This window comes from Bison bison, unplaced genomic scaffold, assembly GCF_000754665.1.
Source record: "Bison bison bison isolate TAMUID 2011002044 unplaced genomic scaffold, Bison_UMD1.0 scf7180017864491, whole genome shotgun sequence".
NCBI classification, from domain to species: Eukaryota; Metazoa; Chordata; class Mammalia; order Artiodactyla; family Bovidae; genus Bison; species Bison bison.
This window is the reverse complement of record NW_011495050.1, coordinates 22186157-22199652: the sequence shown is the minus strand read 5'-3', so window position 1 is coordinate 22199652 and position 13496 is coordinate 22186157. Positions and strand designations below refer to the sequence as shown.

The 13496-nt window shown below is 37.9% G+C and overlaps 1 protein-coding gene across 7 annotated transcripts in view; it reads left to right on the top strand.

The window, feature by feature from the left end:
- Positions 1 to 13496, top strand: part of VPS13B (vacuolar protein sorting 13 homolog B (yeast)) — an 805833-nt gene that overhangs the window by 729795 nt on the left and 62542 nt on the right. For all 7 annotated transcript variants that reach the window (XM_010863525.1, XM_010863528.1, XM_010863522.1 and 4 more), the window contains exon 44: positions 8507 to 8662. In XM_010863525.1, the coding sequence (XP_010861827.1) occupies positions 8507 to 8662 (156 nt within the window). The remainder of the gene's footprint in view (positions 1 to 8506; positions 8663 to 13496) is intronic.

The following is a 13496-nucleotide window of genomic DNA, read 5'->3' as shown; positions in this document are numbered from 1 at the left end:
GTCTGTTGTTCCATGTCCAGTTCTAACTGTTGCTTCCTGACCTGCATACAGATTTCTCAGGAGGCAGATCAGGTGGTCTGGTATTCCCATCTCTTTCAGAATTTTCCACAGTTTATTGTGATCCACATAGTCAAAGGCTTTGGCGTAGTCAATAAAGCAGAAATAGATGTTTTTCTGGAACTCTCTTGCTTTTTCCATGATCCAGCAGATGTTGGCAATTTGATCTCTGGTTCCTCTGCCTTTATCTAAAAGCAGCTTGAACATCAGGAAGTTCACAGTTCACATATTGCTGAAGCCTGGCTTGGAGAATTTTGAGCATTACTTTGCTAGCGTGTGAGATGAGTGCAATTGTGAGGTAGTTTGAGTATTCTTTGGCATTGCCTTTCTTTGAGATTGAAATGAAAACTGACCTTTTCCAGTCCTGTGGCCACTGCTGAGTTTTCCAAATTTGCTGGCATATTGAGTGCAGCACTTTCACAGCATCATCTTTCAGGATTTGAAATAGCTCAACTGGAATTCCATCACCTCCACTAGCTTTGTTCGTAGTGATGCTTTCTAAGGCCCACTTGATTTCACATTCCAGGATGTCTGGCTCTAGGTCAGTGATCATACCATTGTGATTATCTGGGTCGTGAAGATCTTTTTTGTACAGTTCTTCTGTGTTCTTGCCACCTCTTCTTAATATCTGCTGCTTCTGTTAAGTCCATACCATTTCTGTCCTTTATTGAGCCCATCTTTGCAAGAAATGATCCCTTGGTATATCTAATTTTCTTTAAGAGATCTCTAGTCTTCCCCATTCTGTTGTCTTCATCTGTTTCTTTGCATTGATCACTGAGGAAGGCTTTATTATATCTCCGTGCTATTCTTTGTAACTCTGCATTCAGATGCTTATACCTTTCCTTTTCTCCTTTGCTTTTCGCTTCTCTTTTCACAGCTATTTGTAAGGCCTCCTCAGACAGCCATTTTGCTTTTTTGCATTTCTTTTTCATGGAGATGGTCTTGATCCCTGTCTCTGTACAATGTCACAAACCTCCGTCCATAGTTCATCAGGCACTCTATCTATCAGATCCAGTCCCTTAAATCTATTTCTCACTTCCACTGTATAATCATAAGGGATTTGACTTAGGTCATACCTGAATGGTCTAATGGTTTTCCCTACTTAAAGCTATAGTATGCTACTTTTATGACTTGTTTGTAATGCAGTCAGTGTGGTTTTTTAAGACATGAATTTTGTACAGGAAAAACCAATCCAAGTTAAGCTGTCACCTGCTTTTGTTTATGAGAAATAACAAAAATGTCTTTTATTCTATTCCAGTATCTTTTTTCATGTTATTTCCTTGGATAAGTAAAATATGTCAATCTCTGGTCACTTGTTTAACTTCTCCATGCATAATAAGGCTTCCCAGATGGCGCTAGCAGTAAAGAACCCCCCTGCCAATGCAAGAGACATGAGTCAAGAGTTTGATCCCTGGGTCGGGAAGGTCCCCTGGGGGAGGGTGTGGCAACCCACTCCTGTATTCTTGCCTGGAGAATCCCATGGACAGAGGAGCCTGATGGGCTACAGTCCATGGGGTCGCAAAGAGTCAGACACGACTGAAGCAACTTAGGACACACGCAAGCATAATAACTCTGCTGCTGCTGCTGCTAAGTCGCTTCTAGAGTCCTACAATTTTTTCTTCCTCTCATAAATTTTACACTATACTTTTTCTTGTTAAATCTCTCTCCCACTATACTGTGAGAATTTTAGTGTGCATCTCATTTGTCTCTCTCTCCACCATGTGGGCTTCCCTGATGGCTCAATGGTAAAGAATCCGCCTGCCAATGCAGGAGACGTGGGTTCAGTCCCTGAGTCAGGAAGATTCCCTGGAGAAGGAAATGGCAAGTCCCTCCAGTACTCTTACCTGGGAATTCGCATGGCCAGAGGAGCCTAGTGGGCTACAGTCCATGGGGTCGCAAAAGAGGCAGACACGACTTAGCGACTAAACCACCACCACCATGTATAGTACAGTTAGTTGGCTTATGGTGAGCATTTAGTAGATATGAATCCTGAAAATATTTGCTAAATTGAGGGGAAAAACCTTTTGCTTTAGGGGGGAAAAAACCCTCAAATAATTTCATTAAATTGCCGAGGAATCATATGAGTAAGTAATACAGCAAGCCAGACCTTGTGTGAAGAGCAGTGATGGAGGCCTCAGAAATGAACTGAGTCTCAGTCACCCTTTCAGCAAAATGCCAACAGAGCAAATAGTAAATCTGTGACACTGACCAGGACAGGTGGGGAGACTTCATGCAGGAAGCTGAATTTGAGTTTTTAAAATAGAAATGTCTAATTTCGTTTTACTTGAAGGCTCTGTATGCTTTCTGTTGAACTTTTTTGATTTTAATAACATTAATTTTTATCTGATTGCAAAGTAATACATATTATAGTGTGAAATTTGGAAATTACATAAAAGCACACAAAACACACGCATAAAAAGTAAAGTTAAAGCTCACATCCCCAAGATAACCACTGTTAGCATTCTGGTATATTTTCTAGCCATTTTTCTCCCTTTAGGAATAGACATGTATACTTTTTGTTCATTTTATAAAAATGAGGTATATATTGCACATATCTTTTTGTAATGCGAATTTTTCTGGCTAATCTTTGGTTGAGTAAAATTGTTCATTTTTTTCATGCGATTTTTTTTTCAATAGTTTCAGAGGATTCTATAGTATAAGCATGATTAAGAAGAGAGATTCTTAGTAAGCACACTTCAGTTCAAATCTTAAACCTTGCCCTCTTGAGCACTGTGGCCTCTCTGTAGCTCAGCTTGCTTTTTCATTCATAAAATAGAAGTATCTCCCACCTAAGATTATTTTAAGGAATAAATAAGAGCATGTATAAAAAGCACTTAGCCCACTGCTTGACACATGAAAGTGAAAGAAAAAGTGAGTGTTGGTCGCTCAGTCATCACTCTGACTCTTTGCAACCCCATGGATTGTAGCCCGCCAGGCTTCTCTGTCCATGGAATTCTCCAGGCAAGAATACTGGAGTGAGTCACCATTCCCTTCTCTAGAGGCCCTTCTGACCCAGGGTTCGAACCCAGGTCTCCTGCATTGCAGGCAGATTCTTTACCGTTTGAGCCACCAGGAAAGCCCAAAGTATATGTCTAATAACTGATAGCTATTATTGTTTTTGCTATATTTTATTTGACTAATGACCTAGTAATGCCATATTTTCATTATTAAAACAGTGCTGGAATAAACATACATCTAGGTAGATCTTTGCACATGTCTATAATTATTATATCAAGATAAATTCCTGTTTAGAATTGAGGAGTCCAGTGAGTATCTGAAGCTTAGATTTTTGATAGAAAGATTACTCTCCAGGTACAATTTTCATTCTAACCATTTTTTGAGTGTGCCAGGTTTCCCTTCTCCTGTAAGAGGTTGCTTTACGCAATTGCACAGAATTTGTAGCTTTCATGTAATGCAAACAGTCTTGAGAGAAAACCTACGTGTAAGCTATCATCTTTTGTGTCATTGATACTTGTGTGATGACAGTGACCATTATATCACCCCCTGAAAGGTTGATTTGGAAATCTTTTTTTTTCTCCTCTTTCTTCCAAAATATACTGCATCAAAGAATCCAAGTTGTCCACTAGAAAATAATTCAAATTGATTTATTTCTACTTTATCATTCTTTTAGGTTGTGCTCTATAAATATAAAAAGGAGATATAGAGTCCTAAGAGTTCTAATATTGAATCAGAGTGACACCAAGGATTAGCAATTATCTAGATATTTTCTAGCATTATTTCAGATACTCTGAACATCCTGAAATTCAATGGCCTTAAAAAAGCAATAATGAGCAACATATTTCATTTTGTTTTCATGTTAGTTTATTGATGTGAAGTGTACTGTCAGTTCCACTTGTGCATTCTAAACAAGCAATCTAGCTTTGATCTATTTAATTTGATCTGTAGCTTTTTATATGTTATTTTGGATAGACAAGAATTTGTTCATATTTTAACTTAATTTTCATTTGCATGTTTACCTAGTACATATCATTTAGGGTCTACTTTATGCTTTAGTATCATGTTGCAGTGTCTGAATTATAGATTTTAGGGATTTCATTGATGTGTAGCTTAATCTAGTATTGTTATCCACGTAAAGCAAATCTGTATTGAAAGGTCACTCAAAATAGAAATTGTTTCTGAATATTTTGATTTCATTCTCATTTTATGATATTTTATGCCCAAATATCACCACTAAAATTTTTTGATATCTGCTTTGGGTTATTTTGGTTATTTTTCAAAAATCCTGATTTTTTATTCAACAGTTATTTCATTCAGTGCCTACTGTGCACTAGGCTCTTAGGATATAGATATGAGTTTAGAAGTTTAAAAAACAAATATGATGCTTAAGCTTTTGTATATATTAATACATATTATATACTATATATTTACTACAAGCATATATTCAGTAGTTTCTTTCACTTGCATTTCACATAACTTTCAGAACTAAAATTTCTGTCAAGAATAAAATACATTGGAGGAATATGTTTACATTATTTAGATTTTCAGTTTCTTTTTGGAACATTGCATATTACTGTACAATAAATTACTATAAAGTACAAAAAATATGCAAATGACTCTGAAGACAAATTTTCAATTTCTGATTAGGTACAAAGCATCTTGATAACAATTTTTAAATGAATAGTGAAATAAAGGTCAAAGAAAAGTATCTAGTACTTTCATTTATATTTCAGATATCATTTAAATTTTTTTCTTAACACCCCCCCCCCCACCGCTTCCTCTTCCTTGGTGTACCCTGTTATCCTAGATTTCATTTTGTTTTTCTTTCCTCTGTAATCTGTCGAGTCAGGAATTCTCCCTTTGGATGTGACTGTGGGTGGTCCTGAGAGCTGATCCCCAAGCCCCTGATCAGTAATTCAGTTTTAAGTTTTATTTTTTATTGAAAAAAATGAGTGGAAAGTTCTGTGCTCCCATTTGGAGTCTTCAGTGGAATTTGATCTTGCTGCCAATGTGGCCCTGGAGTAGGGCAGTCTGCTAGAAAAAAATGTCAGTGTAGCCCCTTGGGGCCTTCCATTGAGTGTGGCTACTGTACAACCTGCCTTATACTTCATTTCATTTCCTACTGAAAAGTTCAAACAAGAGTGGTTCTTATTTGACTGTTTTCCCCCCCAGTGGAAAAAATTAGACACTAGCTAAGTAGGCCACAGAGAGTGAAAAAGCTGAATGGAAAAGAAAGATGGTGAAGGAAGTGAATCTGAAAGGGAAACTTAATGGAAACAAGGGGAAAGAAAATTTCCAAATTGTTAAGAGAACGTTAAAGACACCGTGGGCTCTAGACAGAATGGATAGTGATATTTTGTTAAGGCCAATACTTCCTCTCTCCTGTTTCTGGCCCACATTGCTCTCATTCTATTGCAGTTGTCCAGACCCCTCCACACTCGGCTCTCACCATCCTTTCAACACATCGCTTATCTGTACACAAGGCTAATTCCTGAATAAAGCACAAATTCCGTAGCTCAGCAAATCATCAGGGCTGGCCACCATCTAGATCTGCTTCTCAGACCTTATCCTCACTCTTTTTTTGACATATTTCTTCTTCTCCAGCCAATTGAGACTATGAACTTTGCCCCAAGCAAACCTTCTGACTTCACCTCTCAGATTGTCCTCCTTGGCCAGTGACTGTCATCTTTACCAATTGAAGTCCTACCCAAACTCTCAGGCCCAAATGCTTTAGGAAGCTCTCATAATCACAGCAACCTGAACAAGCCCTCTCTCTTCCAGACTTCTGTATCAGCGTGTACCTCTCTTAATGCCTCTTGTGGGTTAGTTATACAGGCCTTAGTTTTCCTGTAAGATCTTAAGCTCCTTGTGGAATAAAGACCAAAGCTGTTTTTTATGCCCTCCATAGTCTTTCACATATTGCCTTCCTTATAGTATCTGACTAATAAAAATGCATTGGATGAATAATAGAAACAAGTCTCATTAGGATTAGGCAATCTAATACAAATTTCACATTTTTATGCCTGATTTTATAGTTTCTTTGGTATAGAAATAAAAATAGACATATGGGTATTTGTTATTAAATGGAGACTTCTCAGTACCTATAACAGTGAAATTTAGTGAGTCAGTCCAACAGGTACAGGATTTTCCACCCTCATTTGATGTCCAGGGATACCTGAGCACCCTGCCTAGTGCCCAGGGGAAGTACTGGGCACTGTACTGAAGTACTGGGGTTCTACAGCTGAAGTACTGCTAGGCCTCCTGAATTCCTTTTTGTAGATTTTTCTCTCCAAGGAATGTCATTCCTTTCCTATTAACTTATATATACATGTAGTTGCCAATGATATTTAAATGCTTTTTAACTGCAGGCCAGACATTACAAATATTCTGTTGGTCATACAGGTGGGGAGAAACATCATATTTTTCTCCCACCTAACTTTTCTGTGTGCACTAACTCCAAACATATCTGAATTTTCGTAATTCAAAGACAATATATATGATATATGTGCCAACGTTTTGAGAACAAATAGCTGCCAAGCAAAACCTGACAGCATATTCCTTGGTGACATTCATCATTAAACGCTGTGCACACAGAGTGAACAGCTACCTAAGATTGAGCTCGTATGCAAATGTGAACACTCCTTAATTAAAATTACGCTGTGTACATTAAAACTTTCTTTAGAGGCTATGGAATTTTCAAGAAAAATACAGCTGAGCTTGACCTTAAGTACCTTGCCTCATTAGTTTTTGTCATTTCCAGCTACTAGTCTCTCCAAAGAAAACAACTTTCTTTGTTTCTTTTAGTTTTGTGTGTACCCTGAGCTGTATTCCCAGTTGCTGCTACAAAAACTGAAGTGGTTCCAAACACCACTATTGTTTTTCTTTTTTTTTTCCCTGTAACTAATATTTAAACATCAAAGATACTCTGGTACTTTTATGTTGAAGACTGTATATAAAACCAAATTTTCCCTAAAGGTATTTTATTTGCCGTCCAGGATTTTTTTTTTTTTTTTTAATTTTTTTTTGCTGTTAGACTTCTTTTTTTAGAAATCATCTGACTGGTAGCCTTTTGATTTCACAAGATCACTGGCAGTTGTATGGAAGAAGAACTGAGTGGGGCCATATTAAAAGCAGGGAGATGAGTTACCAGATTTTTAAAAATATTTTAAGATATTTAAAAACAAAACAAAAAATCTCTCTCTGAATTTTCCACCAAATGTTACATTATGATGAACAATGACCTTGGGAAATTTTCAAGTTTAAGCACTTTATAAGGGTTCCTCTTAATGTTTAAACTAAAAAATAATGTTGCTATCAAAAGACTTTTATTATTATGGCAATTCTCATGAAGTCCTTAATGTATTTAAGAGCCCATTATGATAGCTCTTATATAATGGTTTCAAAGTTTTATTTATTCTGTTAGTTGGAAAATGTTTCATGTGATTAACCTTTGGTTAGCTCTTTTAAAAATTATATATGATATGAAGGGAAATATTGTTTATATATTATCTAAACCTTTTTCCTAAAATGTCAGTTTTATTTCTGTATGGCATCATTGACTCAATGGACATAAGTCTGAGCAAACTCTGGGAGATAGCGAAGGACAGGGAAGCCTGCCATGCTGCAGTCCATGGGGTCGCAAAGCGTCGGACACGACTTAGTGACTGAACAACAAGAACATTATTTATTTTCATTTAAACATGTATCCTAAAGAAACAGTCATTGTTGTTTTGGAATGCCTTTTCAGTTAGTGGACTTAAGTTTGGAATACTTAATTGCAGTTAATAGGTAGCAGTAGAAATAGAAAGTATTTGATGTCCATGAAAGAAATCTAAGTATTACTAAAAGTGGCAATACTATGTGAATAAACGTGAATGTGGATCAGGGACTCAACTGGTAAAAATTACAATAAATACATACTAAGAAAAAGAATAGAACAGACATTCAAAATGTTAAAGGCATTTCTAATATGATATATGTGATCTCATAAGGAGAATGAATATATTAAATGAATTGCATTCTCAGATTGCTATTTTGTTCTTTATCAAAAGGAAAAATAAAGAATGGCAATTTAGGGTCAAAAATAATGCTACAAACCAAATTTAGCTTTAATTACTGTCTAGCCAGAGGAAGGAATAAGCTATCAGCCAAGACCATGATTCTTTGATCTCACATTTCAGCCTTCTTGTCCTCCAGATGAATGAAACAGTCTTTCCTCAAATGTTCAACAGGCCCTTTTACCATTTGATAGGACAGTTATTTTTAAGAAGGTTTAAAATGTGATCTGGAAAACCGCATTGACTCTATGTGGCATATTTGCTATTCTTAGCCTGGTTGAATAAGCTGGAAGTGGATGAATAATGCAGGTTAGAAAGAAAACAGATGCTAAGTATTACAAATAGGAAGGTTTTCCAGCAATGAGACTTTCATTTTAGGACTAGATTTTTGTTGGCACTTTTGGCATTATGACAATTCTTGTTTCTCTCTCCAGCTGTTGCACATCTGTATTGAAGGTTGGGGCAACTGGCGTTGGTCAGAGCCCTTCAGTGTGGACCATGCGGGGACATTTATTAGAACTATTCAGTACAAGGGTCGAACTGCTTCACTCATCATCAAGGCTCAGCAAGTCAGCGGCGTGCAGAAACAGGTAAGTTCTTGGGTGTCCATGGCCCAGACGACTCTGAATCATTGGATGTTATAATGGAAGGGAAACTTAAAGAGATGAAAATAACAATCATAAAAAAAATCGCAGAGCTCTTCCTAGCTGTGCCTACTCCAGCCATGCGCGTGCACACTTACTGTTTGTTGTTGATCCTGATGATGCTGATGGCTTCATACCCTTGTCCCAGGTCTTTTACAAGAGCTGCTAACGAGCAGTAAAATTTACTGATTTTCATTTCACCTCTTCTCCCTGTCACCACCTACCTTCTGGTGGAGGTGCTAATGAGCTGTGAAATGGCCAAAGGGTCTTTATTGAGAAGGAAAAGAAGCCAAGGATGGTGGGGACTCTGGATAGTCCAGCAGTGGATAACCAGGAGTTGATTCTCAGGCATGCAAGAGTAACCTGCAAGAAAGTATCGAGGTTCTCTCCCATGGCAGAGTGGGCCTGGGTCTCCAGCAAGCGTTCTTTTCCTAGGAGTTAATATTAACTACAGTAAAAATTCACTGCAGTCTAACTCTTGGCTTATAAAACCTCAGCTCTCAGCACATATTTTTACGTATTTTATAAAACTTCCTTTTGGCTGTTTTTGAAGTTCTAAGACTGCAAAGGAGGGGGGAAAAGTATCTGACACTTTTTTGTGTTCTTAAGATGTGAAAATGTGGTTTTTAAAAGATGTTTTTCAACCATGGAGCACATGACAAGAGTAGAAAGAAAAAAAAAGGAAGTATTAAAATTTGAAAACTGGCTTCACTGCACACATAATAACTGGATTTGTCATAAGAGTTTTAACATATACATCTGCATCTGGATTGTAACAATCTATCCAAAGGTTATGTGAACTGAAGATGTGATAGACACAGCACCAGTCCCTGGAAAAGGAAAAAGGGAGCTTTCTGTATTGAGCACCTGGGGCCCCTTCACTGCTGTGTGCCAGGGGGCAAGCAGGAGGCAACCGGTAAAGTGAACAGTAGGACCCGTCCCGTGTGCATTCTTGGTCTGCACCTAATCAGGGAGCCGGACTTCGTGCTCTCATTATTGAGAGCAACAAGTAAGAAGAGTACAGTAGCAGCAGAGTCTCAGAAGCGTGGAAGAGTGTTCCCCATCAGCCGACCATTTCCCCAAGTATTTGTTGATTGCCTCCTGTAGAACAGGGTATAACAGAAGACCCTAAGTATGTGACACAACCTTTGCTCTCAAAGTGTAAATTCACATAAATTTATGTAAACCCAACAATGTGTACGGCTGACAGTAAGTGTGAAGGGAATTTAGAGGTTTCACTAAGAAGATTTGACCTGAACTGGGCTTTACAAAGCATGTTGAATTGAGATTAAGAGAGGGCATCCCCACTCAGCAGTATGAGATAAACAAAGATACAAATATTGGACAAATGGATCTTACCCAAGGACTCAGGAGGAGACCAGCATGGCTAGTGTGGGCTTTGAACTGGAAAGTCTTAAAAACAAGAATCATTTCTCCCATCTGCCCTCAGACCTTGCTTACATGGACGTGATCTCAACAAACATCTGCCCAGCACCCACTGGTTTTCTGATTCCGTCACTCACGATCTCTCAAGAATGCCTTGTCTACCTCCGCATTCATCAGCGTGCCTGAGAAATGGTCATAGAGCATTTGTTTGAATACTCTGAACGAGAATCTCATTCTCTCACATGGCAGCTCTTTCCGTTGTCGGTTACTTCCAGATATTAATGAAATAAGAAATTCTTTCCTAATTTTGAGCCAAGATCTGTTACCATTTAGCCAGTTTTTACCATTCCTCAGAACTTGAGAGGCATACACAGGAAGCACGCAACTTGTTGCCTCTCCTCTATATTAAGCCTTCCAAAAACATGAGGAATTAGCATATTTCCCCTTAGTTTCTCTCCCTCTAGGCTTCAACTTGAGTATGTGTCTGAATGAATCCCTTGGAGGGTTTGTTGAATGAAGCACAGGTTGCTGGATTCCCACCCCTAGAGTTCCAGGTTCAGTAGTTCTTGGGTATAGCATGAGAATTTGTATTTCTAACAAGTTCTCAGATGCTTTGACTACCATAGCTCTGGTCTGAAGTTTTCCAGTTCGTTCAGCTCTGTGTTCAGAGTTCAGAGGACATTTACCAATGAGTGGAGTGGCAGGGTCCTTCTGTGGAGAAATGTTTTAAAGATATGTCCTGATGGTTAAAGTCACAGGCACCCTTGCTAGCTACTACTTACCATTGTGATCACTTTTCTCATCTGTAAAATGGGAATAATAATAGTGCCTTCCTCGTAAAGTAGGTGTGAGAATTAAATAAGTTTGTATATGTATAGTGCTTACACTAGTGCCTGGCCCACTGTCATAACCCAATGAACTTCAGTTATTATTACAATAATGAAATATTTCCAGGCATGAGCAACACTCATGTGTTTTTGTGTTGCTACATATAGACACCTCATTCTTGCCATAGATATTATTACTTTCAAGAACTGATATTAGATTTCAGGATACATTAGTATATACACTGTACCTGAGTAGATACTATCGCAACAGTATATACCATAAGTCAAAAAAATTTGTCATGAAAAATACATTTTTTTAATTCTTACAAAGTTTTACCTACCTTTTTTCTGATTGTAAAAGATCTCTCAGCCCTTGTACTTATTACCTATATGACCTTAAGCAAATTTCTTAACTGTTTTATGCTTCATATTCCTTTTATAATAGAAAACACCCAATAAATACTAGTTCACACTGTTATTTTTATGTTAACTATTATAAAATATATCTGGAAACACAAAAAGCCTCATGAAGAAAATGAAACTTACTCATAAATCAACCAACCAAAAAATATATTCTGTTATTACTTTGGTACCTTTTTTTCTTTGAAACAACTCGAAATCTGACTTGTGTACTTAGTCGCTCAGTTGTGTCTGACTCTTTGCAACCCTGTAGAATGTAGCCCACCAGGCTCCTCTGTCCGTGGGATTCTCCAGGCAAGAATCCTGGAGTGGGTTGCCATGTCTTCCTTCAGGGGATCTTCCGAACCCAGGGATCAAACCCAGGTCGTCCAGCATTGCAGGCAGATTCCTTACCATCTGAGTGAAATTGAACTGTAATCATAATTTTTCAACTTGTTTCTTCTTTTAACTTTATGTAATGTTTATTTTCTCCTGTTATTTAAAATTCCTGGAGTTATCCCTTTAATGGTTGCCTAGTGATTTGCCATATGGTACATCGAAATACACCTAGACATTTCCTTGCTGTTGAACATTCAGTTAATGTCCAGTTGGTCACTGTAATAGATCCTGCAATAAATACCTTTTTTATAAATATATGTCCACATTTCTGTATCTGTCCTTAAAATAATTGCTATAAAATTTAAATTACCTGCCCAAAGGATATGAATATTTTTGTGATGCTTGATGCATATTTCCAAATTAAAAAGATATACTTTATTTCTTAGACAAAACTCACTGTTTTGACTTACCAGAGTCTTATTGCTACTATGCTAATCTTTTAAATAACTAAATATATATTTTTCCTAAAACATCTGCCGACTTCATGAGTTTTTCAAACTATTAGCATTTTTTAAACCTTAAATATTTATGAAGGGTTCAAATCAGAACTAAAAAAATTTTCCGTGCATTGAGAGTTTAAGGAATTCTTTTAATCACTCTCTCTGTTAATGCCAAATATAGATTTTAAGGCATCTGGTGCCAAATCACATTTCAGGACTTTTCCAAATGTTATTTGTACTGTTAAATGTTAATAATCCTTTTCTGGGTGTGGGGGAGAATGCCTTTCACACTTTTCTCTGCTTCTTACCCATTTATAATAAATACTTTAAAAAAAAAAAAAAAAAAGGTCAAGTCTAGCCAAACAGGAAAGGGATATGTGGAAAGAAATAATGGAAGCATAAGGGCCCTCACATGGCATTTACCTTTTGGAGAAGAGGTGTCTTCTTCTCCCACAGGAACTGGGAAAATCCATTTTACATTCCTGCTATCATGGGAGGCCTTACACACGTAACTTATTTTGAGTTTTAACATTTCTTGTCATCATCATCTGAGACTGTGCTCTATATTAGAGCCATTTTTAAAAACTCAGCAGAGCAGGGAAAAGTGAAACACAAAAACAACAATTCGTTAACCTAAAATTCAAGCAAATGGAAAGTGGTTTATACTGAACCTGGGTAATACGAGGTTCAGCAGACCACCATGGCAACCTCAGACCTACCACTGCATGTATCAAAGTTGTAAAAAACCTTCCCAGTCAGTGTTTTTCAGCCTTTCTTCTCTTTCTCTCTCTCTCTCTCCCCCCACTTCTCTGTCTGTCCCTGTCTCTCTCTGTCTGTTCCTGTCTGTCTGTCTCTCTGTCTGTCTGTCTGTCTGTCTCTCTCTCTCTCTCTACCCCCTCTCCCCTCCACACCCTACCCTCCCACACACAAAGTATTACTTCCTTTAAACTGGATTTTTTTTTTCCTATGGTCAGGGTAGATTAACTAACATTCAGATTAGCTCTAGTTAAAGTACAGCAGAGACACAGGATTCCTCAGGTGGCCAGGTTAGGAAGGAAGATAGGTATCAACCTTCCAGAAGAGCGTGGTGGACTCCTGCCTCCCTCACATCTTGGCTTCTTTCCTTCTATCCCACCTGGGCCTGGAAAGTTACAAGAAACCACAGCTGCCTAATTACCACACCCCATTTGGGGAGGTGAGTGTGTGCAGCTCCCTGATGTACCTTAACCGTGTACCGTGCCTCTGGACAGTGGAGAATTGGCTAAAGCTTGTTGGAGCAATGACGTTTAGTTGCCTGTACCCTTCCTTTCCTAGACCCTTCTCATTTCT